Source organism: Gastrolobium bilobum, unplaced genomic scaffold, assembly GCF_033153095.1.
Source record: "Gastrolobium bilobum isolate Gb01-03AN ecotype WA unplaced genomic scaffold, APGP_CSIRO_Gbil_v1 utg5060, whole genome shotgun sequence".
NCBI classification, from domain to species: domain Eukaryota; kingdom Viridiplantae; phylum Streptophyta; class Magnoliopsida; order Fabales; family Fabaceae; genus Gastrolobium; species Gastrolobium bilobum.
The window spans coordinates 294,808-322,261 of record NW_026899124.1 but is presented as its reverse complement, the minus strand read 5'-3'; the positions used below and the strand labels follow the sequence as shown (position 1 = coordinate 322,261).

The 27,454-nt window shown below is 37.4% G+C and overlaps 3 protein-coding genes across 3 annotated transcripts; 2 read left to right on the top strand and 1 right to left on the bottom strand.

Moving 5' to 3' along the window:
* The first annotated feature begins 148 nt into the window (after positions 1–148).
* Positions 149–1,920, top strand: LOC133287479 (L-lactate dehydrogenase A-like). The gene is made up of 2 exons (XM_061485109.1): positions 149–865; positions 1,132–1,920. Exons 1-2 carry the CDS (start codon positions 257–259, stop codon positions 1,573–1,575), a joined length of 1,053 nt encoding a protein of 350 aa, XP_061341093.1. The 5' UTR covers positions 149–256; the 3' UTR covers positions 1,576–1,920.
* A 6,623-nt stretch (positions 1,921–8,543) lies between these two features.
* Positions 8,544–20,904, top strand: LOC133287496 (uncharacterized). Its single transcript, XM_061485126.1, has 4 exons — positions 8,544–9,053; positions 9,148–9,232; positions 16,432–16,520; positions 20,505–20,904. Exons 1-4 carry the CDS (start codon positions 8,697–8,699, stop codon positions 20,646–20,648), a joined length of 675 nt encoding a protein of 224 aa, XP_061341110.1. The 5' UTR covers positions 8,544–8,696; the 3' UTR covers positions 20,649–20,904.
* Positions 20,905–21,718: 814 nt separating this feature from the next.
* On the bottom strand, positions 21,719–25,411 carry LOC133287460 (autophagy-related protein 8f). The gene is made up of 6 exons (XM_061485083.1): positions 25,277–25,411; positions 24,720–24,761; positions 24,552–24,607; positions 23,301–23,353; positions 22,157–22,275; positions 21,719–22,042 (listed from the first exon to the last, which is right to left on the bottom strand). Exons 2-6 carry the CDS (start codon positions 24,754–24,756, stop codon positions 21,939–21,941), a joined length of 369 nt encoding a protein of 122 aa, XP_061341067.1. The 5' UTR covers positions 24,757–24,761; positions 25,277–25,411; the 3' UTR covers positions 21,719–21,938.
* Between the last annotated feature and the right edge of the window lie 2,043 nt (positions 25,412–27,454).

Sequence of the window (27,454 nt, the reverse complement as noted above, 5' to 3'; positions counted from 1 at the left end):
TCCATTCCACCGTAGATTCGAGCTAACTTGCTACATTTCTAAAGCTGTTTTCAATCTTTAACCTTGTGTGATTTGACCCATCTTATGTTGGACCGGTCACATCACAACCTCACCAAAACCGTTCCCCTTCCCACAGTATTGGCCCCAACATTATTCCCCTGTTCTTAGTCTCAGAAAAGAGCAAGGACCGCACATACTATTATAAAACCTTCAACAGCAGCCCCATTTTCGTCTGCAACAAATCAAGCTCAACACAATGCACAAGAGTGCTTCAGGTTCGACTTTGGGCCCCGGGGGCTTGGACCTAACCCAGGCCTTCTTCAAGCCCATCATCAACGCCGCCCCTCCCTCTCCCACCAAGCGCCACAACAAGATCTCCGTCATCGGCACCGGCAACGTCGGAATGGCCATTGCCCAGACCATCCTCACCCAGGACCTCGCCGACGAGCTCGTCCTCGTCGACAACAAACCCGACAAGCTCCGCGGCGAGATGCTCGACCTCCAGCACGCCGCCGCCTTCCTCCCCCGCACCAAGATCGTCGCCTCCGTCGACTACTCCGTCACCGCAGGCTCCGATCTCTGCATCGTCACCGCAGGGGCACGGCAGATCGCCGACGAGTCCAGGCTGAACCTGCTTCAGAGGAATGTTTCCCTGTTCAAGAGCATCATACCCCTTCTTGCTCGTAACTCTCCTGACTCTGTTCTTCTCATCGTTTCAAATCCCGTGGACGTGCTCACCTACGTAGCTTGGAAGCTCTCCGGGTTTCCCTCTAACCGGGTCATCGGGTCGGGCACTAACTTGGACTCCTCTCGCTTCCGTTTCCTTATCGCTGATCATCTCGACGTCAACGCTCAGGACGTCCAGGTCAACCTCATTTTCCTTCTTTCTTATTTTTTTTTTTATTTTTTTTTTGGATATTTATTTTTAAGAAATAAATAAATAATTAAAGGAATGTTTTTAACAATTTAGGACAATAGTGTCACAAGATCTGATTATCTGGAAGTTGGATGTTTTGGTTTTGGCTTCTTTAATTTAATTTAATTTTTGTTTAAGTGACAAATTTTTTTTTTTTTTTTTTTAATCTGAGATATAATATGAATATTATGTATAATGTTAGAATGTTATTGCAGGCTTATATAGTAGGGGAACATGGGGATAGCTCGGTGGCACTGTGGTCTAGTATAAGCATTGGGGGTGTTCCGGTGCTGAGCTTTTTGGAGAATCAACAGATTGCGTATGAGAAAGAAACGCTGGAGAATATACACAAGCAAGTGGTAAACGGTGCTTATGAAGTAATTAGTCTGAAAGGGTACACTTCTTGGGCCATTGGATACTCGGTGGCTAGCTTGGCCCGATCCATTATCAGGGACCAAAGGAAGATCCACCCTGTGTCTGTTCTTGCAAAGGGCTTTTATGGCATTGGTGATGGTGAAGTGTTCCTGAGCTTGCCGGCACAGCTTGGTAGAGGAGGGGTGCTGGGTGTAACCAATGTGCACTTGAACCAAGAGGAGGCGCAAAGGCTCAGGGACTCGGCCATGACCATCCTGGAGGTGCAGGCTCAGTTGGGTATTTGAATTTTCTATGATGAAGTCACTTCGATGATGCACCTTTTGCATTAACTGGTTAATTTTCTTACGGTTTTTTGTTTCCATCGTTATATGGTTCGGTCTAAATTATTACTTGTTAGTTGTTACTATTAATCCTTGCAGTGCATCTGTTTTGTTGCTTCTGAAATGCTGGTCTAATCCGGTAATATATTACGGGAAAAACTACTCTTATGCAATATAAGAGTAGTTTTATCTCCTATGCACCCATCAAAAGCTGTGACACTTTTTTTTTTAGATGGCAGACTCCATCATATGTATCTCTACGACGTGAGAGAAGATCTCTCATGTAACATAAGATTAAATGAACTCATACACTATATAGTATTTAACCAGTCAAGAAAATTTTCTTTTTTCTATAATTGTGGCCTTTGTGCCTATTATTAGCGTACCACATTCCAGTGAAATTGTATTTATGTTAGTGTATTAAAAAACTTAAAAACTAATTATTTCCTACCTTTACTTTTGTTATATATATATATATATATATATATATAAGAAAATAATAGTCTCCTACAATATAAGACTACTAATTTTTTAAAGTTATGCTGTCATTTTTTATTTTTTTTTAGTGGTGAGCCCGCCACTTTGTGTTTTAGTCTCTCCTACAATAATTTTGAGATTTGACAAGCTCATATAGTCATATAATAATTTTGAAATTTAAATCTATAACCTTATACAAATTATTTAAATCCTCAGTCAATAACCCTATGAATATATAGGTTTGCCACGATGAATCATGGACTTAAGAACTAAATGGCTGAGTTTGGTTTTGAGTTTCAAATACCGGGGAAGTGGGATGAAAAAAATTTAATGACCATGTTTGATATGAGTATTACGAAAAAAAATCTCAGTAAATAATTTCTCATGTATTTCTCTTTTTAATTACATAAATGATGAGACTCAGTTTTGTTATCTACGTCGTGTCACCATTGAAGCTGCGTGTCTTACAGTTAGTTACATTGTCCACGTGTCATGTAGTTAGTTAGAGTTCTTTTGTTTCTTACTCGTTTATTAGTTGATGTATATATACTGATATGGACCTTTGAGTTCTGTATTCTCATTGATTTAGTTTCTTAAACATTCAAAGTATGAAGTTCTCTTCTATACTTGCTTTCTTCTTTCTCTATTGTTTGATGGTATCAGAGCTCTTCGCAGAGCTCTGATATGCGCCTTCAATTCGATTCTTTTTCTTTTACTCCGCATGCATATCGATTTGACTTTGCTGCTGTTAGATCTATTTGATTTCTTGTGTTTTTCTTTTCTTCACATGCAAATCGAATCGATTCTGTTGCTGATAGATCTGTTCGTTTTTCTCTTTCTGTAAGCAAGAAGGTGATTCAGAGTTCTGCACTTGCAATGGAGAAAGAAGCAGAAAGCACTCCTTCACATAGGGAAGGTAATCCTATGAAAACTAGTCTTCTTGATCTGTTAGATCCAGGTAGTCCCTATTTCCTTCATCCAAGTGAAAATCCTTCACTTGTTCTTGTATCAAATCTGATGAACGGGAAGAACTACCATGGATGGGCGAGGGCTATGACCATGGCACTAATTTCAAAGAATAAGGTATCATTTGTCAATGGTACAATTTTGACACCAGACACAACAGATCCACGTTTTCCAGTTTGGGAGAGATGCAATACTATGGTCCTTTCGTGGCTGCATCGTTCAATTACAAGTTCTATATCTCAATCCATTTTGTGGATGGATAAGGCATATGATGTATGGAGAGATCTCAAGGAGAGATTTTCTCAATCTGATATTTTCAGAATATCAGATTTACAGGATGACATTTATCGTTTACATCAAGGAGATAGCTCAATCTCTGATTATTTTACTAGACTCAAGATTCTTTGGGATGAATTGGAAGCACTCCAACCCACTCCTACTTGTAAATGTGTTCGTCCATGCTGTTCAATTGCAGTGGAGGTTAAGAACAGTAAGGAAAGAGACTATTCAATTCGTTTTCTCAAGGGACTCAATGATCAATTTTCTCATGTGAGGTCCCAAATTATGCTCATGGATCCTCTTCCTTCAGTTAACCGAGTTTTTTCCTTAGTTGCACAACAGGAACGACAGTTGCAGATTGAAAGTTCTGGTCCAATTCATCATGACAATTCAAGAATTTTCTTTAATTCTGCTGAACAAGTTCCAGAAAGAGGACGTGGACAGACTCGTGGAAGGGGAAGGGGATTCAATCCTGCACGTGGAAGAGGATCTAGACTCTGTACTTATTGTGGGAAGACTAGCCACACAGTGGAGACATGTTTCGAGAAGCATGGCTATCCTCCTGGGTTTAAGCAAAGGAACCCTATGCATAAGATCAATGCAGTTGTAAGTGAAGAGTTCAATCAGGTTGACAACTCAAGGGAAGCTGACACAAAAGAAAATTTCACTAAAAGTCAGTATCACACCATTATGGAGATGATACAACAAACAATGAAAGTGCAACATGCTTTGCCTCCATCCTCTCCTCATGTCAGCAATATGGTTCATACTAATGTACTAAATGTCGATAGTCAATCTTCTGAAGCAAGTAAGTCATCAAATCAGTGGGTCCTAGACACAGGAGCCACTGATCATATCACTTTTAACTCTGCCAATTTATCTTCTATCAAGTATATTGAGCCAATTGCCATATCCTTGCCCAATGGAACACGGGTCTACTCTAATATGTCTGGTACAGTAGATATTTCTAAAACACTTACGTTGACAGATGTTCTGTATGTAAGGGAATTTGGCGTCAACTTAATATCAGTGCATAAACTGATTTCTGAAACTGATTGTCATGTGACATTTCAGCTTCAAAATTGCCTCATTCAACATCAACAATCCATGGAGATGATTGGTTCTGCTAATCTGGTGAGAGGATTGTATGTGATGCACCAAGATGGACCAATCAATGCTGTGAAGAATGCTGACACAACAAAACAATTGAATTTTTCTGATAACAGTAGTTTCAATTTACAGTCACATGCCAATGATATATGGCATTTTCGTTTGGGCCATTGCTCCAAACCTGTAATAAAGACCATGATGTTACAGTACCCATTTATTACTTGTAAACATCTAGATACTCCATGTGATATCTGCCACATGGCTAAACAAAAGAAACTTCCTTTTGCTTTAAGCTCCACTGTTTCCAAAAATGCTTTTGATCTCATACATATTGATATTTGGGGGCCTTATTCTGTACCCTCTATTCATGGTCATCGATTTCTTCTAACTATTGTTGATGATTGCACAAGATATACATGGGGTATTCTTATGAAGTCAAAGTCTGAAGTCAGAAATCATATTTCATCTTTTGTTGCTCTAATTGAAAATCAATTTCATAAAACCATTAAAGTCTTTCGAAGTGATAATGGGCATGAATTTCTAATGACAGAATTTTTTAGACAAAAGGGCATTGTTCATCAAACTTCTTGCATAGAGACACCTCAACAAAATGGAATTGTTGAGAGAAAACATCAACACTTGCTCAACACTGCCAGAGCTCTTCTCTTCCAAGGAAAACTCCCTATCAGCTTATGGAGTTATTGTATTATTCATGCCATACACTTGATCAATCGAGTTAGTACACCAAAACTGAACAATAAGTCACCATATGAGCTATTGCATAATACTCCACCAGTCATCATACATCTTAAGGCTTTTGGTTGTCTTGCTTTTGCATCCACAATTATGGCAGGACGTTTGAAATTTGATCCCAGGGCAAGAAAATGTGTTTATATTGGTCACAAGGATGGAACCAAAGGATATGTTTTGTATGATATATCCTCTAAACAGATTTTTGTTTCTCGAAATGTAATTTTCTATGAGGATCACTTTCCTTTCATGGATACATCACCATCAGATAATGTTGATCCATGGCCCACTGATCAATGTGCATCTTCTTTTTATGATATTCCCACTGTACAGTCTCCACCTGTTACACAGGGGCTAGACACATCCGAAACTACAACTTTCATTGAAAGCTCAAATGATGAGACTCAGTTTGTTTCTTCACAGACTGAGAATACTGCCAATATTTCTGTACCAGATAATTCACATATCAGACGCTCCACACGGGTAAGATGTCCACCCAAGTACTTATCTAATTTTCATTGCAATTATTCTTCTGCTGATGTGCTACCTAGTCTATCATCTACTAATCATCCATTATCATCTGTTGTCTCATATGCAAAATGCTCAATGGAGTATTCCTCATTCTGTCACAACATTAGCTCTTTTATTGAGCCAACAACTTACAAGCAGGCAACTCAATTTCCTGAATGGATAACTTCCATGAATGAAGAGCTAGAAGCACTCAATCGCAACAAGACCTGGGATATTGTTGATTTGCCCAAAGGGAAACGTCCTATTGGTTCCAAATGGGTTTATAAAATAAAACACAACCAAGATGGAACCATTGCCCGCTATAAGGCTCGTCTAGTGGCAAAGGGATACAACCAAATGGAAGGAGTGGATTACTTTGAGACTTTTTCACCCGTTGCAAAGCTTACTACAATTCGATTACTGCTTTCAGTAGCTGTGGCTCGTCAGTGGCACTTGGAGCAGCTAGACATAAACAATGCATTCTTACATGGGGATCTATCCGAGGAAGTCTACATGTCCATTCCACAAGGTGTTGCAGTTGATGGCAAACAGAAAGTATGCAGATTAAGAAAGTCCTTATATGGGCTTAAGCAAGCAAGTAGGCAGTGGAATGCTCGCTTAACAATGGAACTTTGCTCTCTTGGGTACTCACAATCTTCCTCTGACCACTCTCTTTTCACCAAAGCCAATGGGAAATCATTTACTGCTCTTCTGGTTTATGTGGACGATATGGTTCTGGGAGGAAATGATTTTGATGAAATAAGTATGGTTAAAAGTCATTTACATCTTTTGTTTCAGATCAAAGATCTTGGGCCATTAAAATTTTTCCTTGGCCTTGAAATAGCCCGTTCCAGTAAAGGTCTAGTTCTCAATCAACGAAAGTATATTCTAGAACTATTGCAAGACAGTGGATTACTTGGCACAAAACCAGTCTCCACTCCCATGCAACCTGGTCTTCGCCTCAGCCAAAATCAAGGATCAGTCTTTTCTGAACCAGCAAAGTATCGAAGACTAGTAGGGAGACTTCTTTATCTCACTAATACAAGGCCTGATATTGCCTTTGCTGTTCAACAATTAAGCCAATTTGTGGCAAACCCCATGCAAACACACTTTGATGCAGCTTGTAGAGTTCTTAGATACTTGAAGGGTTCCCCAGGTAAAGGATTGTTCTTTTCCTCTGTTAATCAGCTAGTTGTTTCTGCATTCTCTGATGCAGATTAGGCAACATGCCCTGATACTAGACGATCCATCACAGGTTTTTGCATTTTTCTTGGTCCTTCTCTTGTGTCTTGGAAGTCCAAGAAACAGACAACTGTGAGTCGTTCATCTGCTGAGTCAGAATATCGAGCCCTTGCTGCTGCTACATGTGAAATCCAATGGCTCACGTATTTACTTCATGACTTGCAAGTTCCAATTACACAACCTGCCATGGTATATTGTGACAACCAAGCAGCCATCCACTTAGCACACAATCCCTCATTCCATGAGCGCAGCAAGCATATTGAATTGGATTGTCATGTTACAAGGGAGAAGATTGCTGCTGGCTTGATACATCTTCTACCTGTCTCGACCACACAGCAGCTGGCTGATGTATTTACGAAGGCTTTACACCCTGCATCTTTCCATGACTTTCTGGTCAAGTTGGGGTTTCATGATATTCACCTTCCAACTTGAGGGGGGGTGATGAGACTCAGTTTTGTTATCTACGTCGTGTCACCATTGAAGCTACGTGTCTTACAGTTAGTTACATTGTCCACGTGTCATGTAGTTAGTTAGAGTTCTTTTGTTTCTTACTCGTTTATTAGTTGATGTATATATACTGATATGGACCTTTGAGTTCTGTATTCTCATTGATTTAGTTTCTTAAACATTCAAAGTATGAAGTTCTCTTCTATACTTGCTTTCTTCTTTCTCTATTGTTTGAATAAAGGCAAATAATTATCCCACTAATCCTTTGGTATTTTTTTTTGCTTAGGGTCTTAGATTTTGAATATAATATGTTGAGTCAAATAATTATTCCATTAATATTTTATCATCAACCAAATATAGCATCAGTAAAATGAACCCAACTCTTCCGACAAAATTTTGGCCAACCAAATATTTTTTCATAACTTACCCGAGATAAAAAAATTCTTACCAAATTCTCAACTATCTTTTTTTCCAAGTTAAAAAAAATATCTCTCATATCAAACGCCCCCTTTAAGAGGTATTTGGTATGAAATGATGGGGAAATGGGATGGGAAATATTTTAATTACCATGTTTGGTACGAGTATTGTGAAAAAAATCTTAAAAAATATTTTTCCTGATACTTTCCTTTTCAATTACACAAAAGCAAATAATTATCCTAATAATCTTTTGGTATTTTTTTCCCCTGTAGTTTTGGATTCTGAACATAATATCTTCGGTCAAAAACACCCTTATGATTTATGACCTCATGTGTTGTAAAGAGACACTTTTTCATCAATAAATTTAGTGTAGAAATATGAACGTTTGCTCCATAGATACAGAGCCTAGAAATATGAACATTTGAATATGAATCATTTTTCATATTCAAAAAATTAAAGGATATTTTAATACACATTTCCATCAATATTTTATCATTAATCAAACGTAACATCTGTAAAATGAACCTAATTTTTTCGACAAAATTTTAGCTAACCAAATATTTTTTCGTAACTTACCCGAACTATTTTTTTACCTAATCCCCCACCATTTGTTTTTTTTTCGTGAGTAAAAAAATATATCTCTAGTACCAATCACCCTTTAAACTTATCCCTCTTCAAAATAGAAAAAGAAAAAAGGGGGTGTTACTTCAATTAGTTGAACGACAAGCAGTTTGAACAGAAATCCATGAACGACAACAACAAAATGGGGAAGGAATTGAGCAATTACAAAACTCACCGTCGTTGAGGTTCAACGCAGGTGCGTTGAAGCAGCGATTGATTCCGAGTTGAGTTTCGGGCAAAACTCGCCGCCGTCACCACCAATCACAATGGAAGCTCTGGCGGAGCTGGAGCGTGTCCAAATCCAGCTGCTAGAACGCATATCAAGACTAGAGCGTTCTTATCTTCCCTCGCCTTCAACAACCGAGTCACCTCTCGTTGAAGAAACTGACACTGTTTCTCGCCTCTCCTCCATTTTGCGCACCAACGCCGTCGACGACTTCTCCTTCAAGAGAGTCCCTTCCGATTACTATGATTGGCCCCTCGAAGCCCGTCGCGATGCCCTCGCCGCCGCCTCCGTCGACCATCTTTGCAAAAGCATTGTTTTGGTTAACACGCAATCCCCGCCCAATATCATCGATTGTAGTGATCGTAAAAATTCGAAGTACTATGTTGTTGTTGTTCAGGTTGGGTTTGCTTTTGTTTTATTTTCGCTCACTCTGTCTCGTGGTGACGTGGCTTGCAAAACTAATTGCTTTGTTTTTTTTTTGTTTTTTGCAGTACACTGCTCGGTTCAATGCTGAGGCTGTCAGAAATTTTCTGTATTCACTCAACAATGGAAGTATAGCGAAAAAGAAATTTAACTGTAAGCTATTTTTGTTTTACACATGGATAAATGTAGAGTTTGTGCATTTTTACAGCTCCCAATCGGTTGGTTATCTTATTTATTCATGTGTATTTAAATCCTGAGTTTTTTTTAGGATAGGGTAATCGTGTTGAATGAAATCCTGTTGAACATTGTGGTATTGGAAGGACCAAGAATTTTGTTTGTTAGTGGAGGTATGGTGTTGACTAAGCTGAATATAGTGGAAACACTGTCCAGTTGGTATATTTAAGAAACTGGCCTCTGTGTGTGTGCCTTAGTTGTTGTAAATGCAATTCAAATGAAGGAGAGTTCAGTAAGAGTTGGTTAAGGAGGTTTCTCTGCTAAATATGAGTCTTCTCTATTTACTATGAAGCCATGAGCTTCTTTGTGCATAATAGAGAAATATTAGACAAGAGTTGGGTTGGGGGGGGGGGGGGATAGGCCAACACTTGGTAAGGCTCCCCTGCTGCCTTGTTTGCAAAAGCTTGCAGCACAGATTTCGCCATCTTATTAAAATAAAACCTAACATCTATCCTTGTTTCTTAGGGCCTCTTTGGTGTGATTAGGGGTGTCAAAACGGGTTGACACAAGACGCATTTGACACGACACGAATACATCAACACGAACACGACATAAATTTTTATTCGTGTTAAAATCTTCAACACTAACACGGCACGAATTTTTTGCGGGTTGACACGATACGACACAAATAACACTCAAAAATAGGGGTCAAAATGATAATTGACAAAAAAATTTAAAAAAAGGGTCAAAATTAAAAAAATTTAAAAAAATAATAATTAAAAAAAATATTGGTCAACACTAACACGAATACATCAACACGAACATGACACGAATTTTCTACGTGTCATTTTTCCAAACACGAACACGACACGATTTTTTTTGCGAGTCAACCCGAACACGAATTTTCGTGTCGTGTCGCGGGTCGACCCGCGTGTCATAACCTATATTGACACCCTTAGGTGTGATGCATAAGGCTTGATAGTATAAGTTTATACTATACGTTATGACATTTTCAGTTATTTGGTGTGACCATCGTATAGTATAAGCTTATACAGCAGAACCCCTTAATATATTAAAATGATGTATAACTTAATCAGGCCTAAGGGGGTGGGATTAGGCCTGATAAGGAGTTGATGTATTAATATTGCTTACAAGTACAATTCTCAAGAACTAATATATCATTTCAATATTAATATATTAAAATAATTTTTTTTAATATATTAATTTTTAAAATATTAGAAGATATTATCTTATACAATAGCATACCAAATGCTGGATAATATTAAATTTTAATCAGGTCTTATCCAATACTATGCACCAAATATGCCCATAGTGACTCCCCCATGGCAATAGGTTGTTTTTACAGGAAATGAAATTTAAAAAGTTTTTTTTTTAGGTGCTGGGTGGTCTCAATGAGTAGTAAGGTAAGGACTGTGTTACAGCAACTCTTAGGTACATGTGATGGGTTGTTAGCGTGATTAGAAGATGGCTAAGGTTAGGTGAAGCAATTTAAGTCCCTTATCTTGGGTTGAGGATATTTCATTGGCTTTGCTTAGTAGTTGCAGTTGTCCATGGGTCTGATGGTGCACAATGGCTATTAACTTTAAAACCCTCAATACATGAAAGTTTCAATTTTTGGTCGTCAACTGTAAAATACTTACTAGCTAGAGATGAAAAAGTGAATATTGAAACTCATTGAATTGGTTTTTAATGCAATGCATCATCTCAATTCTCTACCTTGGACTTCTGCAAACTGCAGGGGAACTGAGTCCAGAAACCCTTGACCATGTAATGGCCTTTTCATGAAAATGCTAAGTGGTATATATATTGTTGCAATCCCTAGTTTTCAGCATCTAGAATGTTTTATTTTTCCTCCTTAATCTTAGGAGTTTGTTTCGTTATTTGTTATTTAAATTCCTAGGATTAGTTTGTTTCTGATATTTTTCCTGTTTAGTTAAAATAGGATTCAGTTTTCTAGTTTTATCTCTTTCCCTGATTATAGGGATTTGTTGCACTGGAATATTTCTGGTGTCTATTTATTGTACGTTTTTTTCTTTTAGTTTTAATGGAAAAACTGGTTCCATCATTCAAACTTTCTATATGGTATCAGAGCTTGATTTTTAAGGGACTGATCCACCCATGGCTACCAATGTGCCACTCTTTGGCACCATGAGAGCCTACCAAACTACTTCTTCCAATACCACCGGTACAAATACCACTCCAACAACAACCCCACTCAATGTTTCAGCATCAAACCAAACCAACAACAACTCAGCAGCTGTCATTACCAACGATAGTCCAGCATTAGTCATCACTGGTCATCGATTCAATGGAGACAATTATTTGTTGTGGTCACGCAGCGTTCGTATGTTCATTGGAGGCCGTGGCAAGGGAGATCATCTCACCGGTACGGGTGATGCTGCTCCTCTGGAAACCAGTCATCCACAATACAAGAAGTGGTCCATTGAAAATAACCTTGTGATGTCTTGGTTGTTGAATTCCATGGTGCCTGAAATAGCTGAAACATACATGTTGTGCTCCACAGCCAAGGAAATTTGGGATGGCGTGAAGGAAGCCTTCTCTAAGGAAGATAACACAGCTGCCTTGTTTCACATCAAGGGGATTCTTCGTGATCTCAAACAGGAGGACAAGGATGTCACCAGCTATTATAATTCACTCCTAAAATTCTGGCAACAATTGGATCTTTATGATCAACATGAATGGACTACTCCAGCCGATACTCTTCAGTATAAGAAAATTGTTGAACAAGACCGCACCTACAACCTTCTTTTGGGACTCAATCCAATCTATGATGGAGCTCGCAGCCGCATCATGGCCACTCGCCCTCTGCCATCCTTGCGAGAAGTTTTTTCTGAATTAAAGTGGGAAGAAAGCCGCAAAGTTTTGACCAATAGCATCCCAAAAGTTGATGCACCTTTGGAAGCAGCAGCCTTTGTCTCTAGACCCAACAATGCAGACTCCAGACCTAGGCGAAATGGTAAGCTCTGGTGTGACCATTGCAACAGAACTGGGCATATTCGGGATACATGCTGGAAAATCCATGGCAAGCCAGCTGATTGGAAGCCAAGACAAAACAGAGACTTTAATCATGTTGCTGCAGTTGTAGAAGATGTTCCGCAAGCAAAATCCGAAGGCCATACATTTACAAGGGAACAAGTGATAGCCATACAACGCATGCTGCAAGATTGCAATAAGGACAAATCTAATCCCTCATCTGATAGTCATCAATCAGGTACATTCCATACAGCTCTCCAATCCGATCTTGATAAATGTGATTCCTGGATGGTAGATTCTGGGGCTACAGATCATATGACTGGTAATTCCTCTCTTCTTTCTGAATACTTTCCCATTTTCGAGGCAAAATCAGTAAAAACAGCAAATGGAGGCTTAGCCAAGGTTCACGGAATTGGTGTTGTTCACCTATCGTCAACCATATCTTTAACTGGAGTTCTCTACGTTCCATCTCTTACCTGCAATTTAATTTCTATTACCAAATTGACCAAGGATTTAAAGTGCACAGTCAAATTTACCCACGTTGATTGTATTTTTCAGGATTTGGCATCGGGGAGGACGATTGGCAGTGCTAGGGTCTCTAATGGTTTATATCAACTTTACACAGCCGCGGTTATGAAGACTCAAGACAGCACATTTGCAGCAACTAGCAATTTGAATAAGGCTCTTTTATGGCATTTTAGATTAGGGCATCCAAACTTTCAATATATGAAAAAGATGTACCCTTCTTTATTTAATGAGAATTCGAATTTTCCTTCATGTGATATATGTCAACTTGCAAAACAAACTCGGTCTCGTTATCCCTTACAAATGCATGTTCCTTCTAAACCATTTGCCATTATCCACAGTGATGTGTGGGGACCTGCAACTGTTAAAAGCCTTACGGGTGCTCGTTGGTTTGTCACATTTATTGATGATCATACTCGAATGACATGGGTGTACCTATTAGCCAATAAATCTGAAGTCACATCCACCTTTAAAGTCTTTCACAAAATGATCCTTGCCCAATTTCAAACCCAAATCCTTACCCTTAGATCTGACAATGCACGTGATTATTTTAACTTGGACCTTTCAGCTTACCTAAAAGACCATGGCATCATCCACCAGAGCTCTTGTGTCAATACCCCACAACAAAACGGTGTATCTGAGAGAAAAAATCGCCATTTACTTGAAGTTGCTCGTAGCCTACTCTTTGCCTCAAATACATCCAAAAATTATTGGGGGGAAGCTATTCTTACAGCCACTTACCTTATCAACCGCATGCCATCTCGGGTATTACACTTCTCCTCACCTTACCAAACACTCCTCACTGCATTCCCTTCATTGACCTTAACCCCAAATCTCCCACCAAAAATTTTTGGTTGCACCGTGTTCATTCATAACTCTCAAGGTGGTAAATTGGATCCTCGGGCTCTTAAGGGCATCTTTCTTGGCTATTCCCCTACTCAGAAGGGGTATAAATGCTTCAGTCCAACCACACATCGATTCTACATTACTAAAGATGTCACCTTTTTTGAACATCAGCCTTATTTTTCCCAAACCGCCATTCAGGGGGAGATCCCTAATTCCAAGGAATGGTTGTTTGTGACTAATACTCCAGAAAACTCTGCTTCAACAGCCCCTACACCGGTCTTAGGTGAATCTCAGGAAAATGACACTTCATCTAATGGCTTATCCTCTTCCAGCCCGCTCCAGAAACCGCCTGAACAGCAGCCCCTGCAAGTCTACACGCGACGGCCCAAATACAGAACAGCTTCTGAGATGCTTGAACATGTTGACAAACAGATTACCTTGGCTCCTGGTCCAACTGAAGAAACCATTAGTCCTGCACTTGACCAAACTGAATCCTTGCTGCCAAGTTCTGATGATGCTCTGCACATGCCAATTGCACTTCGTAAGGGGGTAAGGACATGTACAAGTCATTCCATCTGTAATTTTATATCCTATGCTAATCTTTCCTCCAGGATGCAGCATCTAGTCAAGAACATTGACAAGGAAACCATTCCTACATCCTACTTTGAGGCATCTAAGACTACTGAATGGTGTTCTGCTATCCAGGATGAATTGCATGCACTCAAAAAAAATGGCACTTGGGAGATAGTTACCTTACCACAAGGAAAATCAGTGGTTGGCTGTAAGTGGATTTTTACCATCAAATATAATGAAGATGGGAGTATTAATCGCCATAAAGCAAGACTTGTGGCCAAAGGATTCACTCAGACACAGGGCATTGATTACCAGGAAACCTTTGCTCCAGTAGCAAAATTTAATTCAATTAAAATTCTTTTGTCCATTGCTGCTTGCCTAGATTGGCCCCTTTGGCAAATGGATGTGAAGAATGCATTCTTAAATGGTGACTTAGAAGAAGAGGTTTACATGGAAATTCCCCAAGGAGTGGAAGATGGTCAAGGATCTCGAAAGGTATGTAGATTATTAAAATCCCTTTATGGTTTGAAGCAATCTCCAAGGGCTTGGTTTGATAAGTTTACTGCAGTTGTCAAAAATCAAGGGTACTCCCAATGTCAAACTGATCATACTATGTTTGTTAAAACTGCACCTCATCAGAAAATTACAATATTAATTGTCTATGTTGATGATATTGTGATTACTGGTAATTGGGAGGATGAGATAAAGCAATTAAAGGAGACGTTAGCTCACAAATTTGAGGTCAAGGACCTTGGAAAATTACGATATTTTCTTGGAATGGAAGTGGCAAGAACTAAGGAAGGAATTTTAGTTTCTCAAAGAAAATATACTCTTGATCTGCTGAATGAAACAGGGATGTTGGGATGTAAACCTTCTGATACACCAATGGAGGCGAACTACAAGATAGGACTCAAACAAGAATGTGCTTCGGTAGACACTGAGAGATATCAAAGACTAGTTGGAAAACTCATTTATTTAGCCCACACTAGGCCTGATATTAGTTTCCCTGTGAGTGTGGTCAGTCAATTTATGAACAGCCCAAATGAAGAGCACTTGGAAGCCGTCTACAGAATCCTACGATACTTAAAGATGACTCCTGGTAAAGGATTGTTCTTCAAGAAAAATTCCAGCCGTGATATTGTGATTTACACGGACGCTGATTGGGCAGGATCCATTATCGATCGAAGATCAACCACAGGCTATTGCTCATATGTGTGGGGAAATTTGGTCACTTGGAGGAGTAAAAAACAGTCTGTGGTAGCCAGAAGCAGTGCTGAAGCCGAATACAGGGCATTGTCCTTAGGCACTTGTGAGGGAATGTGGATTTTAAGAGTCCTAAAGGAGCTACACCTCGAATACAAGGATCCTATGAAGATTTTCTGTGATAACATGGCCACCATTGGAATTGTCAATAATCCAATCCATCATGACCGTACCAAGCATGTTGAACTTGATAGAAATTTCATCAAGGAAAAAATTGATGCAAATATTATTGATCTAAGTCACATTTCCACAGGGTCCCAGATTGCTGATTAACCAAGTCTTTATCAAGAATTAAATTTGAAGGACTAATTTCCAAGCTGGGAATGCTGGACATCTACCACCCAGCTTGAGGGGGAGTGTTGCAATCCCTAGTTTTCAGCATCTAGAATGTTTTATTTTTCCTCCTTAATCTTAGGAGTTTGTTTCGTTATTTGTTATTTAAATTCCTAGGATTAGTTTGTTTCTGATATTTTTCCTGTTTAGTTAAAATAGGATTCAGTTTTCTAGTTTTATCTCTTTCCCTGATTATAGGGATTTGTTGCACTGGAATATTTCTGGTGTCTATTTATTGTACGTTTTTTTCTTTTAGTTTTAATGGAAAAACTGGTTCCATCATTCAAACTTTCTATATATATGAAGAAACTTTATAAGATAAAATGAATGTTTGGGAGGTCCATACTTGCTGACACCCATCACTTTGCTGTACCACTTTTCTGAATTTAAATATTCACCATGTGAAAATGTTTTTTATATATTGTAATCCATGCGTCCATATGGGCATTCTGTCTCCCTTGTGATAATTTATCTTTTATTCCTTTCGTTATATATTTATGGACAATTCTCGTGTTTTCTATTTTCCCTTTACTTTTAAATATTTAAAATTTATATTAATTATATCTTTAACTTGTTAATTGTTATTGCTTAGAAGATAATAATGGTTGGTATTACTTACACAGTGAGGCTAGCTCCCGAGGAGACATCAACGGAGTTAACTGGATATGGGCACAATGCAGTGACTTGTATTGGCATGAAAACAGACATTCCGGTAAAGACTGAACGTCAGGATTAGTATAGGAATCTTAATTCTTATGATATATGTAGAAAACAAAATATTGCATCTTGACAAGAACTCTGAAATATTCACATTGTTTGAAGATAATTATTTTGAAAGGGACTGTAATTAATACTGAAATTAGGATAAAACTCAAGAAGGAAATATCCTTTTCAAGGGAAGAAATATTGGTCAGTAACACTGAAACTGAGCAGAAGAAATGGAAAAAAATGCAGCAAAAGAAATTACAATCAGAGCTTATTCGGAGACTCTGCCCCCTTGGTCTAAAGCCGTCAAACCACTCTCCAAAATTCTGTTATTCTTCCACTCTTTTCCCACTCCTTATTCACGTTTTCCTTACTCTCTCCTATCTTTGCATAATTTCTCTCTTCAAATCTGTGCTGCCACATGTACATTCTGTTACACTCTCCCTCCACCATTTCCTCCTTACACATCATTCTTCCCTCTCCTCTTTCACACGTCTGATCTCCCTTGGTCCAACCCTCTCCAGCCCACTTTCCTTTTCATTTTTTCTTATCTTATATACATGTATCAAATGCCCATCATATTTTTTTTTTTTATTGTATTGAACTTTTTTTGTCATGTGCATGGGCTTATAATTGATACAAACAAGGACCAGTTAGTAACAGAAGATAAAAGCTGAGATGCAAATTCTTTTTTCTACTTACTCAGTGTTTAGAGATTACAACTTATGACTTCCTTGTCATACTCGTGGTATTGATGTGATATTCTTGATTACATGTGCTGTTAACAAAGATTTTTCTGACATGTTTTTGGCATGATCTGTCTTGTTTGATTGATGCCTTGGATTAGCACATAAACCTTCTTTTTAAGTTGTCTACAATAGGATATGGCCACTTTTGCTGTGCTGTAGCATGTTGATAGTGGGTTCAGCATACTTTTGGAGTGTCCTCTCTGGGGGATGTTCTCATGGAGCATCTGTGTAAGATCTGAATCCTTCCAATCTTTCTTCCGGCACTGGTCCACAACTCTAATTAATATCTGTCTGTCTGCCTAAAATCCCATCCTGAAGTTACTGGAGAAGGTCTGTTGTTTTTTCGGACGTGGTCATTTTTATTCACTGTCTACATGATTGGTTTTCTGTTAGTCTCTTCCTTGTACAAGTATGTAAGGTAGCATTTTCCAGACGGGTTAAAACGGAATGGAACATAATATATGGATTTTGTTCTATGTTTGATGTATTGTAAAAACAGAACAGAACTGGACATAAGTTTGAAAAATTAATACATTTTGGTTCCACTAAAATGGTGGAACCAAAAGAACAGAACAAGATTGTTCCATTCCATTCTATCAATGCGCCAACTGTTAGTATTTGGGTGTCCTAGAGACAATCTTATGATTAAATAAGGACATAGATGTAGACCTTTGTATTGTCGCAAATAAATAAAAGCATTCTTTATCCTGTTTCATATTTTGTCTCGATATTACTGTTAACTGGATGAACCCCTTGGAATAAAATAGGTATCTCTTGAGTATCTGTGATGAGATCACGATCATGAGGATTCAAGGATATTGGATGTTTATTCCTAATTTTATGTTCCTAGTCTAGAGACACTGAGAATGGGGATCAACGATCTCGGGTAAGACTAGCACGACTTATCTACTTGTATTCGGATGCAAGGTAAAAACCTCATGAGCTGCTACAGATATGGAGATGTCTTAGCTAAAGTCGTGGGTGGATCTATAACGGTATAGCTCGCACTGAACAGACCCACAAAAGAGACTCTATGAGGAAATCTCACAGAGTATCATTAGAGTAGTCTCTTTATATTTGGGTATGTCTTTCCTTAGACCAGAAGTTATTACCTAGACTGTGTTCTAGAAGGCATGCTTTGACTGTATACCTCGTCTGCCTGAAACATGGAGACTCATAGGTATACTGTTGGGCTTGTCCTGAAAGAGCACAGGGCTAGGGTGATAAGCTGAAGGAATTCGTCAGATCTCTGTGAGAGATTAGGTTATCTGTAAACCGGAGAAATCGGGATGACATTTACAGGGACTCGGGAATCTATGCATAGTAAAAGAGATCATGAGATGATCTGCCTTTAGAGTCAGTAAATTGAAGATTCCCTATTTCGAATAAAGCTTACCCTAAACCGCAAGGGTTGATATGTTTCCTTACCCTAGGTTTTATGGGAAGGTAACCGAGACGAAAGGAAATACATACGGCAACCAAATATGTGTAATATGATGATTATGTCATTAACCTAACTAGCTATGGGGCAACAAAGCATTGCTAGTGCTCTGTGTTGTCATTAGATGGGTTGTGGGCTTATTGGGCCCAAGCCCATTTATGTCAGTGGCTATGTTGGGCCTAATGGGTCACACACTAACATCTTATTGTCATGACAATATAGCATTAAAGGTATTGGGCCTAATAATGGTTGTTAGCCCAAGAAGAAGTTTGGAAGCCCACCAAAAGGAAAAAAGGGCGCATGGTTAGTTAATGGGCTTGGATGGTCCAAGACATTACTAATTAATTTAATTAGTTAAATTAATTATCAAATGTTTAAATTTTGAATTTTGAATTTGAAATTTGAAATTTGAATTTTGAATTTGAAATTGAAATTTGAAATTTTGAATTTTGAATTTTGAATTTGAATTTTGAATTTGAAATTTGAATTTGAATTTGGAATTTGAATATTTGAACGTTTGAATTCAAATGTTTGAATTCGAATTTGAATTGGCTATGAAAAAGTTGTTTCATAACAAAAGGATAAGATAAGATCTTGTTGGAACAAATCCCAAATATCAAGAGGAGATCTTTGAGAATCTTCTAGTGAGGATATGGGGCGCTGATTTAGGTATCTGATGATGGTCATAGGATCAACCAAATGAGCTCCAGTCAGATTTGGTTTGTTGAGAGAATAAGTGAGACAGTTGGTTCAAGTTTGAATGCAACTGTTCAATGTATCTGGACTGTTATGAGGCCAAGTGGGGCGCACCATATGGCTGGCCATATGATGGTTGTTGAGTCAGATTCTTGTTGAGATATTCACTTGATATCATGAGGATGTGAGAGGAGGTTGTTGACAAGATTTGAATTTTGCAACAACTCCACTCATCCCCCTAGTGTGCGCTATATATAGGGCCTTATTTGAGTGAAGAAAATTAGATTTTTAATTAACTCATTCTCTCATCTCCTTGTGGGTTCCTTTTGAGGTTTTTCTTAAGAGAGTTTCGAAATAACCTAGCCTTTTTCAAAGAAAACCATGCGCCACTTTTGTGTCTATTCTTGCTGAATATTCACTCTTCTAAACACCTTGACCTAGCCTCCTCCTTCACACATTGGGCGCATAGCTTGCCTCCATTGGTGTTTTCGTTGGTGGCCTTGAAGAAGTGTTCTTCCGTCTTGACAAAGGGTGGTGTGGATCAACATTAGAGGGCTTGCATCTTCAAGCCTCATCTTGATCATCCTCCAGTTTTGGAAAGCAAACAAGGTAACATCCATGCCCTAAATCATGTTTCTTGATATGGTATGTGTTATTCCGCTCGAAAAATTTTGTTTTTCCCTCTCACATGCCTCGACCTTCAAGGTCAGTTTCTTTCACCAACCGCTACCTAAAAGATATAGCTTGCAGTGAAGGACCTTGCTTTTTGTTTTTCCACTTATTATGGAGGCAGGATACTCATTTTAAGTTGAAGTTCTTCAAGGGTCTATGAACATATCTTTTTACTAGAATGGAATGAATCTAAGACCAAACTTTTCCTCCTAGGACAAGGGTCAAATTTGAAACATACCTCAGCATATCTCTTATCCTATGAAACAATGTTCAAGGGCTCAAGGTCCTGTAATTAATTAAAACATATCTTCTGTTGTTGCATTATATTCAAATCACAATTCATTCTCTTTTGCAGTTAGCATGATGCTTTATCTATAGAAGAATGGCCTTCGGCTTCTTTCTTTATTGATTGGATATTATGGGTTGATTTCAGGTGATTTTGGATGAAGCTATTGTAAAACTAACTCCTGATTTCTTTTGGTTGGGTGGCGGTGAGATTGATCTGAAGCTAGGGATCCGGACATCTCAATTAATCAGATTTATCAACCCATTCATCGTCAGCTGCAGCAGTAATTGATTTTGTTGGACAGAATGTGGGTAGTGTAATTGAGTTTACCTGGAGAGTTGCCATTTTCAGCTTTCCGTTGCTGATTATTATACGGTTTGAATTATTGCCCCTTCATAAAGATATTTATTTTTCTGAGCGAGTTTTGTGGTCTGCTTAAGTGATTATCCTTATGTTTTACATATATTTGTATGCAACCAACATCGTGGCTTCGTATTTTATATATGTTGCAAGTTAATAACACCATAAGAAAGAAAATGATAAGTTGAGGGTGCTTTTGGTTCGTAGTAATGTTTTCTGTTTTGATTTTCTATTTTCACTAGTAATTCCAAAATGTGACTTTGTTTTCACTTTATTTCTTGTTTTCAAGATTTTTATAGGAAATGATAAATTTTGAAAAGAGGAAATAAAATTAAAGTTATGCGACATTTTTGCGATTAATAGTGAAAACAGCAAATTAAAACAGAAAGCATTCTACAAATCAGACGCAGCCTTAGCTTTTTTATTTTGATTGAGTCATTTTATATCATGAGGAATGTGTCGGTATAAGCCATACCGATCAATGTCCGAACGACTTTCTTAGAAGTTTAACACAGGAAGTGACGACGCTCGAGTTTAGAAGCATGATGAGTCTTTGGCTATCAGATAGAACGCCTGTATGTTTAATTATCCATATTGGAGTGGGTGGGTGGGTTACTGTTAGAAAAATTGGAATTAGCAATCAGAAGAAATTACATAAAATAACGATTACGAGTATGATTATATATATTGAACGAGTGACTATTGCGAAACATGGGATCGGCGACGTGTTATTTAAATCCCATATACTGAAAGATAGATAGTATTTCCTTATGTTATCAAAAAAAGATAGTATTTCCTTTTCCTTTTCTTGCTGAAAGATAAATCCCATAGTCCTAATTCTGCCATATACTGATTACTGACTCAATTCTTTTTAAACTAGTTTGGTTCAACTCAGAAAATAAATAAATAAATAAATATTTAATACCGGTGTGGGTCGACGCCCACCCTTACTACTATACCTACTTTCCCTATTGAAACACTTAACTACTCGCAAGTATCACTTTGCAATTAACATGATTATCCCAGATATGCATGAACAACCAAGAAAAGAACTGAAAGAGTGAACGAGGAAACTTTTTAACATGAAACAGGTTCTTAGAATTTATATACAACTGTACATAACATTGAGACCACTGTTCTTTGATATTGAGTACCATCACAAATTTATGAGACAAGCCAATTAGGGATCAACCGGATCATATAGCGTAAATCTGTTAAATTCTAGTGGGAAGCCAGATCTCCAAAGGTGTTCTCCCCACTGTAAGTAACATAAAGAAAACCATCTTCATCCTTCTTCTCATCATATATGGCAGACATAATTGCTCCTGGAAAAATTGAAAACTCAGAAAAGTGGTAGGCTAATAATACTCTCTATGTTAGAAGGCTAAAGAATCATCCTAAAAAAAAAGTGGAGGAGAATACAATTTTCTGAAATTTACCTGTAGGTGGAAGGACATTGTCCACAAATATAAAGATTGCCTTTTCTGCACTCAATTTAATCCTTTTGCGGATAACATAGACAAACTGACCAACTGTCAGATCAGCTGGGACAAGGTACCTATAATTAATTCATTCAGTTTGATAGCTTGAAACAGATGACGTACAGTTGCTACTTGCCATTTATACATATTAGAAATTTTATAAGTCAACTGGCAGAAAGTCATTTCAGTGGCAATATTACAACACAAAATATCTAGTCAACCATAAAATCTTGAGTTTAATCTGACAGAAGCAAATGCAAATCCATCTCTACCAAGCTATACAATAACCAACACTCATATAGCATCAAATTCTTTGAAAATAGGCAACCGATTCAAATTCTGTTAATCCAGTTCAAAATTCATGTTCTCACAAAATGGAAAAACGCATATAAAATGGAAAAACGCATATAAAATAGAAGCCGCAATTATAACTTTAGTTACCCACAATATCATGAATTGGTAGTCATTCATATAACTAGTAACTTACCAATATCAGCAAATTTCTCAACTACCTAATAGTCTATCATGCCAAATTCAAAAAAATGGTTTTGATCAATCCTGCTACTGAGTTATAAATACTTATTATGTCAAAATTGCATGCCAAATTTTAGAAAATCAAACAACAGGAATGCTATCAAATGTTGAATTTTCTTTTCTTTGAAAAGTATGTTGTATATTAATTTAAGAAAAAATGGATGAGTAAAATAGTTTTAATTTTTTGTGAAACTTCGTGAGCATGTCTGTCACGATACACAATTTCAATCCAATGTGGAATTCATGTAAAAGTTATCTACTAAAACATACTCACTGGAGCAGGCTTCTAAATCTACAAACTTTGTAATGACTACAGCCATTTATAGACAAATAGAGAAAAATCTTGAAGATCCAGAGATACTGGCATAAAAATAATAATAATAATAATAATTTGTCAGCTTCCTGACTCTGGTCGATGACCTCCCTTTTCAAAATATATGTTCTAGTTAAAATACAAAGCATATCAAATTTGCTATAACATTCCATTCTTTTGAAGAAACAAACATATGAGCAGAAACAATTAATGTGACCTTTGCAGATTATAGGAAAAGTATTGATAAAATCTTACTTCTTCTTGTCAATACTTGGGATATCACTTCTTTCTGCCTTCTCCACAATCACCTTCAGGCACATTGAGAGACAATTTAGCACCATAACTATAGATGTATCACTGATGTACATTTTTAAGTATCACAGGTACAGCAGGCAGCAAGTAGAAGCATAAGTTAACAAGAATTGCCCTTGACTGATATTTTATAATATGTATTGCTGCCTGAAAACTTAAAATCATCCTATCTCTAAAGCTGGATATTACTATCTCATCACCTAATTGGAGGGAAGGTTCAAATCATCCTATCCGTTGCTTCCCTGTGACTTAAATGATGTGACTATGATATTAAACAGAGTAAAATAAAATGAAACTGTTCAGGCTCCTTAGCACTGTAAAATCATAACTAAGAAAAACTACCTCAAAGCAGAAAACAAAATAGCTTGAGGGCATAAAATACTCCCATTACTAAATCCAACATTTGGTGAAAGTTCATGAATGCACAGGTTCATATGAAAAAATCATTTGAATATTCTTCCTTAAGTTGAATCTATTCTATAATTCAGTAACTCTATTCAGTCATTTAACTTCCAATAAAGGATTTCCCCCACAAAGTTAATTTATACATGCAGAGAGCAAAATTAGAAAAAAAGAAAAAAAAAACTGACAATTTGGCATGCAATATAACTCCAAGATGTTTTAAAAACCGGAGTAGACTAGACCACCCAGTTGAACCAGTCGGACCATGAACTGGCTATGTTTCTGGTCCAAACATTATCTGGTTCAACCAAAAATTTAACCAGTTAAACCAATCAAACCATAACCTGAACGTCTTACCGGTTGATTTTAAAAACATAAGAGTCTTACAATAAAGTATTTCCTCACAGTGAACAACGCTAAATCTTGAATATCAAATATGTAGTCATGCCACATGCATTTATCACTATTGACCTAGTTTCTCTTTACGAAAGGTTGTTAATGAAGCATCAAGGATACCGCATCCAGTAATATTCTAACACAAAGGTCAAATGATAGTAAGCTGTATATGTTGCCAAATCATGACATGAAAGGGAAAACAGATAAAAGACTTAATTTAAACAGCACAATACATTTACAGGAAGAAAAAAAGTAATAGAAATTGAAAAGCATTGACTCCTCAACCGTCAAAACACATAAAAGAATAACACTGCTTCTGCCACAAATATATGATTCACGTAGATGGAATCATCAGTAACAGATAGTTGCAGAGGAAAAATCACAACTAGCTCTCACCGGTATACGGTCTGGGTATTTCTCCCTAATCCTAGCAGCCTCAGCTCTTCTCTTCTCTGGAGAAAAAACGAATCATTTATTTGTATATTCCTCAGCTTTCCACACACACAATCAAAGTAATTATATTTCACCAACCAAAAAAAAAAAAAAAAAAAAAGCAGCATATACCAAGATCATGCTCTTGTTTGAAGTAACTCTTTGCCATTCTACCTGGAATCAGCATTAATCAAAAGTCAATTAAAACTAAAATGAAATATGCATGGTCCATTCGTCCGAAAAAGGACAATTAGTTCGCCAATCACTCAAAATCAATATCACTATATTTTATAAACAAAAAATTAAAAAGGGGCATCTTTGAGAAACAAAAACACCCAAATTAACAAATAAAAACCCAGTAATAATCACAAAAGGAAGAAGAAATCAATTATTAAATAAATAAATAAAATCCTAACAGAATATTAATCTTCGTTACATAATACAAAATTAAAAAGAGCCCTAAATTTCAGATAATTTATTTTGTGGAATTTCCGATAAACTTTACGGCAACGGAATTTAGGAAAAGAGAAAACCCTCTAATCTTTCCTCAAATAAGAGAGAAAGCTACAAAGCGGTCTTGACAATCTACTTCTTATGGGGGCAGAAAAATTATTGGTCGATGAATAATTTTGGAAACCCAAAACCTCATGGTTGAGAAATTTTAATAAATATAATTCAGTAAACTAAACCTCTCGAAGATGATCGAAAAATAGAAGAAAACCAACGCTCTCGTCTCTTGATCAGAACACCAAGAAACCCGTGTTTGCTTCAAGAAAAGAAAAATATTGCTTCTTTGCTTGCATATGTCTTTTGCCACTATTTATATTATTTTGAACTATGGTTTCATTTTGATACGCTTCTCGCATAAAATTTATCATTTAATCTGTTAGATTAATTATGTTGATCCAACGGTTATATTTATTTTCATCTTTGTATCATCATGATTTTTTAAATTTAATATTTTATATTTATTTTCACAATGGTTATGACTTATGATTTTTCATATTTAATGCTTTTATTTTAAATATGAGGAATCATAATCATACAAAGATGGAAATAAATATAACTGTTGGGTCAACATAATCGATCTAACGATAAGATTGATTGGTAGTAACATGGTAGTAACACAACTAAGTTGTTACAATATCCTTCCCCGTAATCTAATCATATTTTGACAATTTGTTAAAGAAATTGGTTATTCTGATTACTATTTATAAACTTAATATTTTCAAAATGTGTTACAATATTATTAACTAATGTTTTGAAACAAATTGCATTATTCATACATCAAATATGATCCCTTACAATTTATAAGCCCACGTATATCTTAAAAAATATGTTTATCCTATAGTTAAGCTGAAATTCATGGGTGAATTAAATGAGTTTTTATTTATTCATTAATCTGAAATTCATGGGTGAATTAAATGAGTTTTTATTTATTCATTAATATATTAGTTAATCTGTATTTGGATTAACTTCTCATTAGAGTGATTTTTTATAACTTTTTAAAGAACTTTTAAGAAATCAATAATTTTTAACAAGCTAATTATTTAGTGACATATTTATAGATGATTATTCGTGTTAGAGAAATATAATATTAAATCCTTAATATAACCTTATTTAACATCTTAAATTTTTGGGCTAAATTGATTCTTTATATGATATCAAAACTTCTGTGACTAAGGGTGTGCATCACAATCATTCTATTCCCTAGCACTGTTTCTGAAAAAAAATAACCAATTATTTTCTATACTAAGGGTGTGCATGACAATCATTCTATTCCCTAGCACTGTTTCTGAAAAGAAACAATTCTTTTCTATTTTTGTGTCTTGGAGCAGTTTCTGAGAAAAAAATGTGTTTGATAACATTTTCTATTTTTATTCTGAGAATGAGAATTGTGTTTGATAACACAACAAATAATATTATAAAAAAAATTCCTATTAAATATAAATTTTTTTTGGATCATCACTTTTCTTTCCATATGGTGTGGCTATGGTGGTGGCAGCGGCGGTAGTGGTGGTGACAGTGACGTGGTGATGATAGTGGTGGTGGTTGTGATGGCAGTAGATGCGGCAATGGCGGTGGTAATGGTGGCGGTGGTGGTGGTGGGGATGGTGGTGGTGGAGGTAACGACAGTGGATGCGACAATGGTGGTGGAGATGGTGGTGGGTGACGGTTGTGGTTGGTGGCGACGACAATGGTAGCGATGACATGGTGGTGGTGGTGGTGGTGGCAGGTGACAGTGGTGGCGGTGGTGGTAGTGGTGGCAATGACGTGGTGATGGTAGTGGTGGTTGTGGTGACGGTAGTGGTTGTGACTATGGTGGTGTTGGTTGGTAGCGGTAGTGGTTATGACGATGGTGGTGGCGACGGTGGCGGTAGTGGCCGCGGCAATGGTTGTAGTGATTGGTGACAATGGTGGTGATGGTACCGGTGGCGTCATGGTGGTGGTAGTAGTGGCAATGATGGTGGTGATGGTGGCAGGGACGACAGTGGTTACAATGATGGTGATAATGGTGATGGTGACGGTGATAGTGGTGGTGGTGGCGGCGGTGGTAGTTGTAGTAGTGGTGACAGTGGCATGGTGGAGGTGGTGGTGATGGTGGCAGTGGCATCGTGGTGGTAGGGGGTGGTAACAATGACATTAGTGATACAACGGCTGCGGCAACAATGTGGCGGTGGTCATGTCGGGATGGTGGTGGTGGTGGAGAGTGATTGAGAGAGATAAATGTTTCTCATTTTGTGCCCGGGAACAAAAAAACAGAACTTTTCTTATTCTTTTTTCTGTTCCCCAGCACAAAAATTAAACTGGTTCATCCCAGGAAACAAAAAAATAACCCGATTTTTCCAAATGAGTTTTCTATCCGT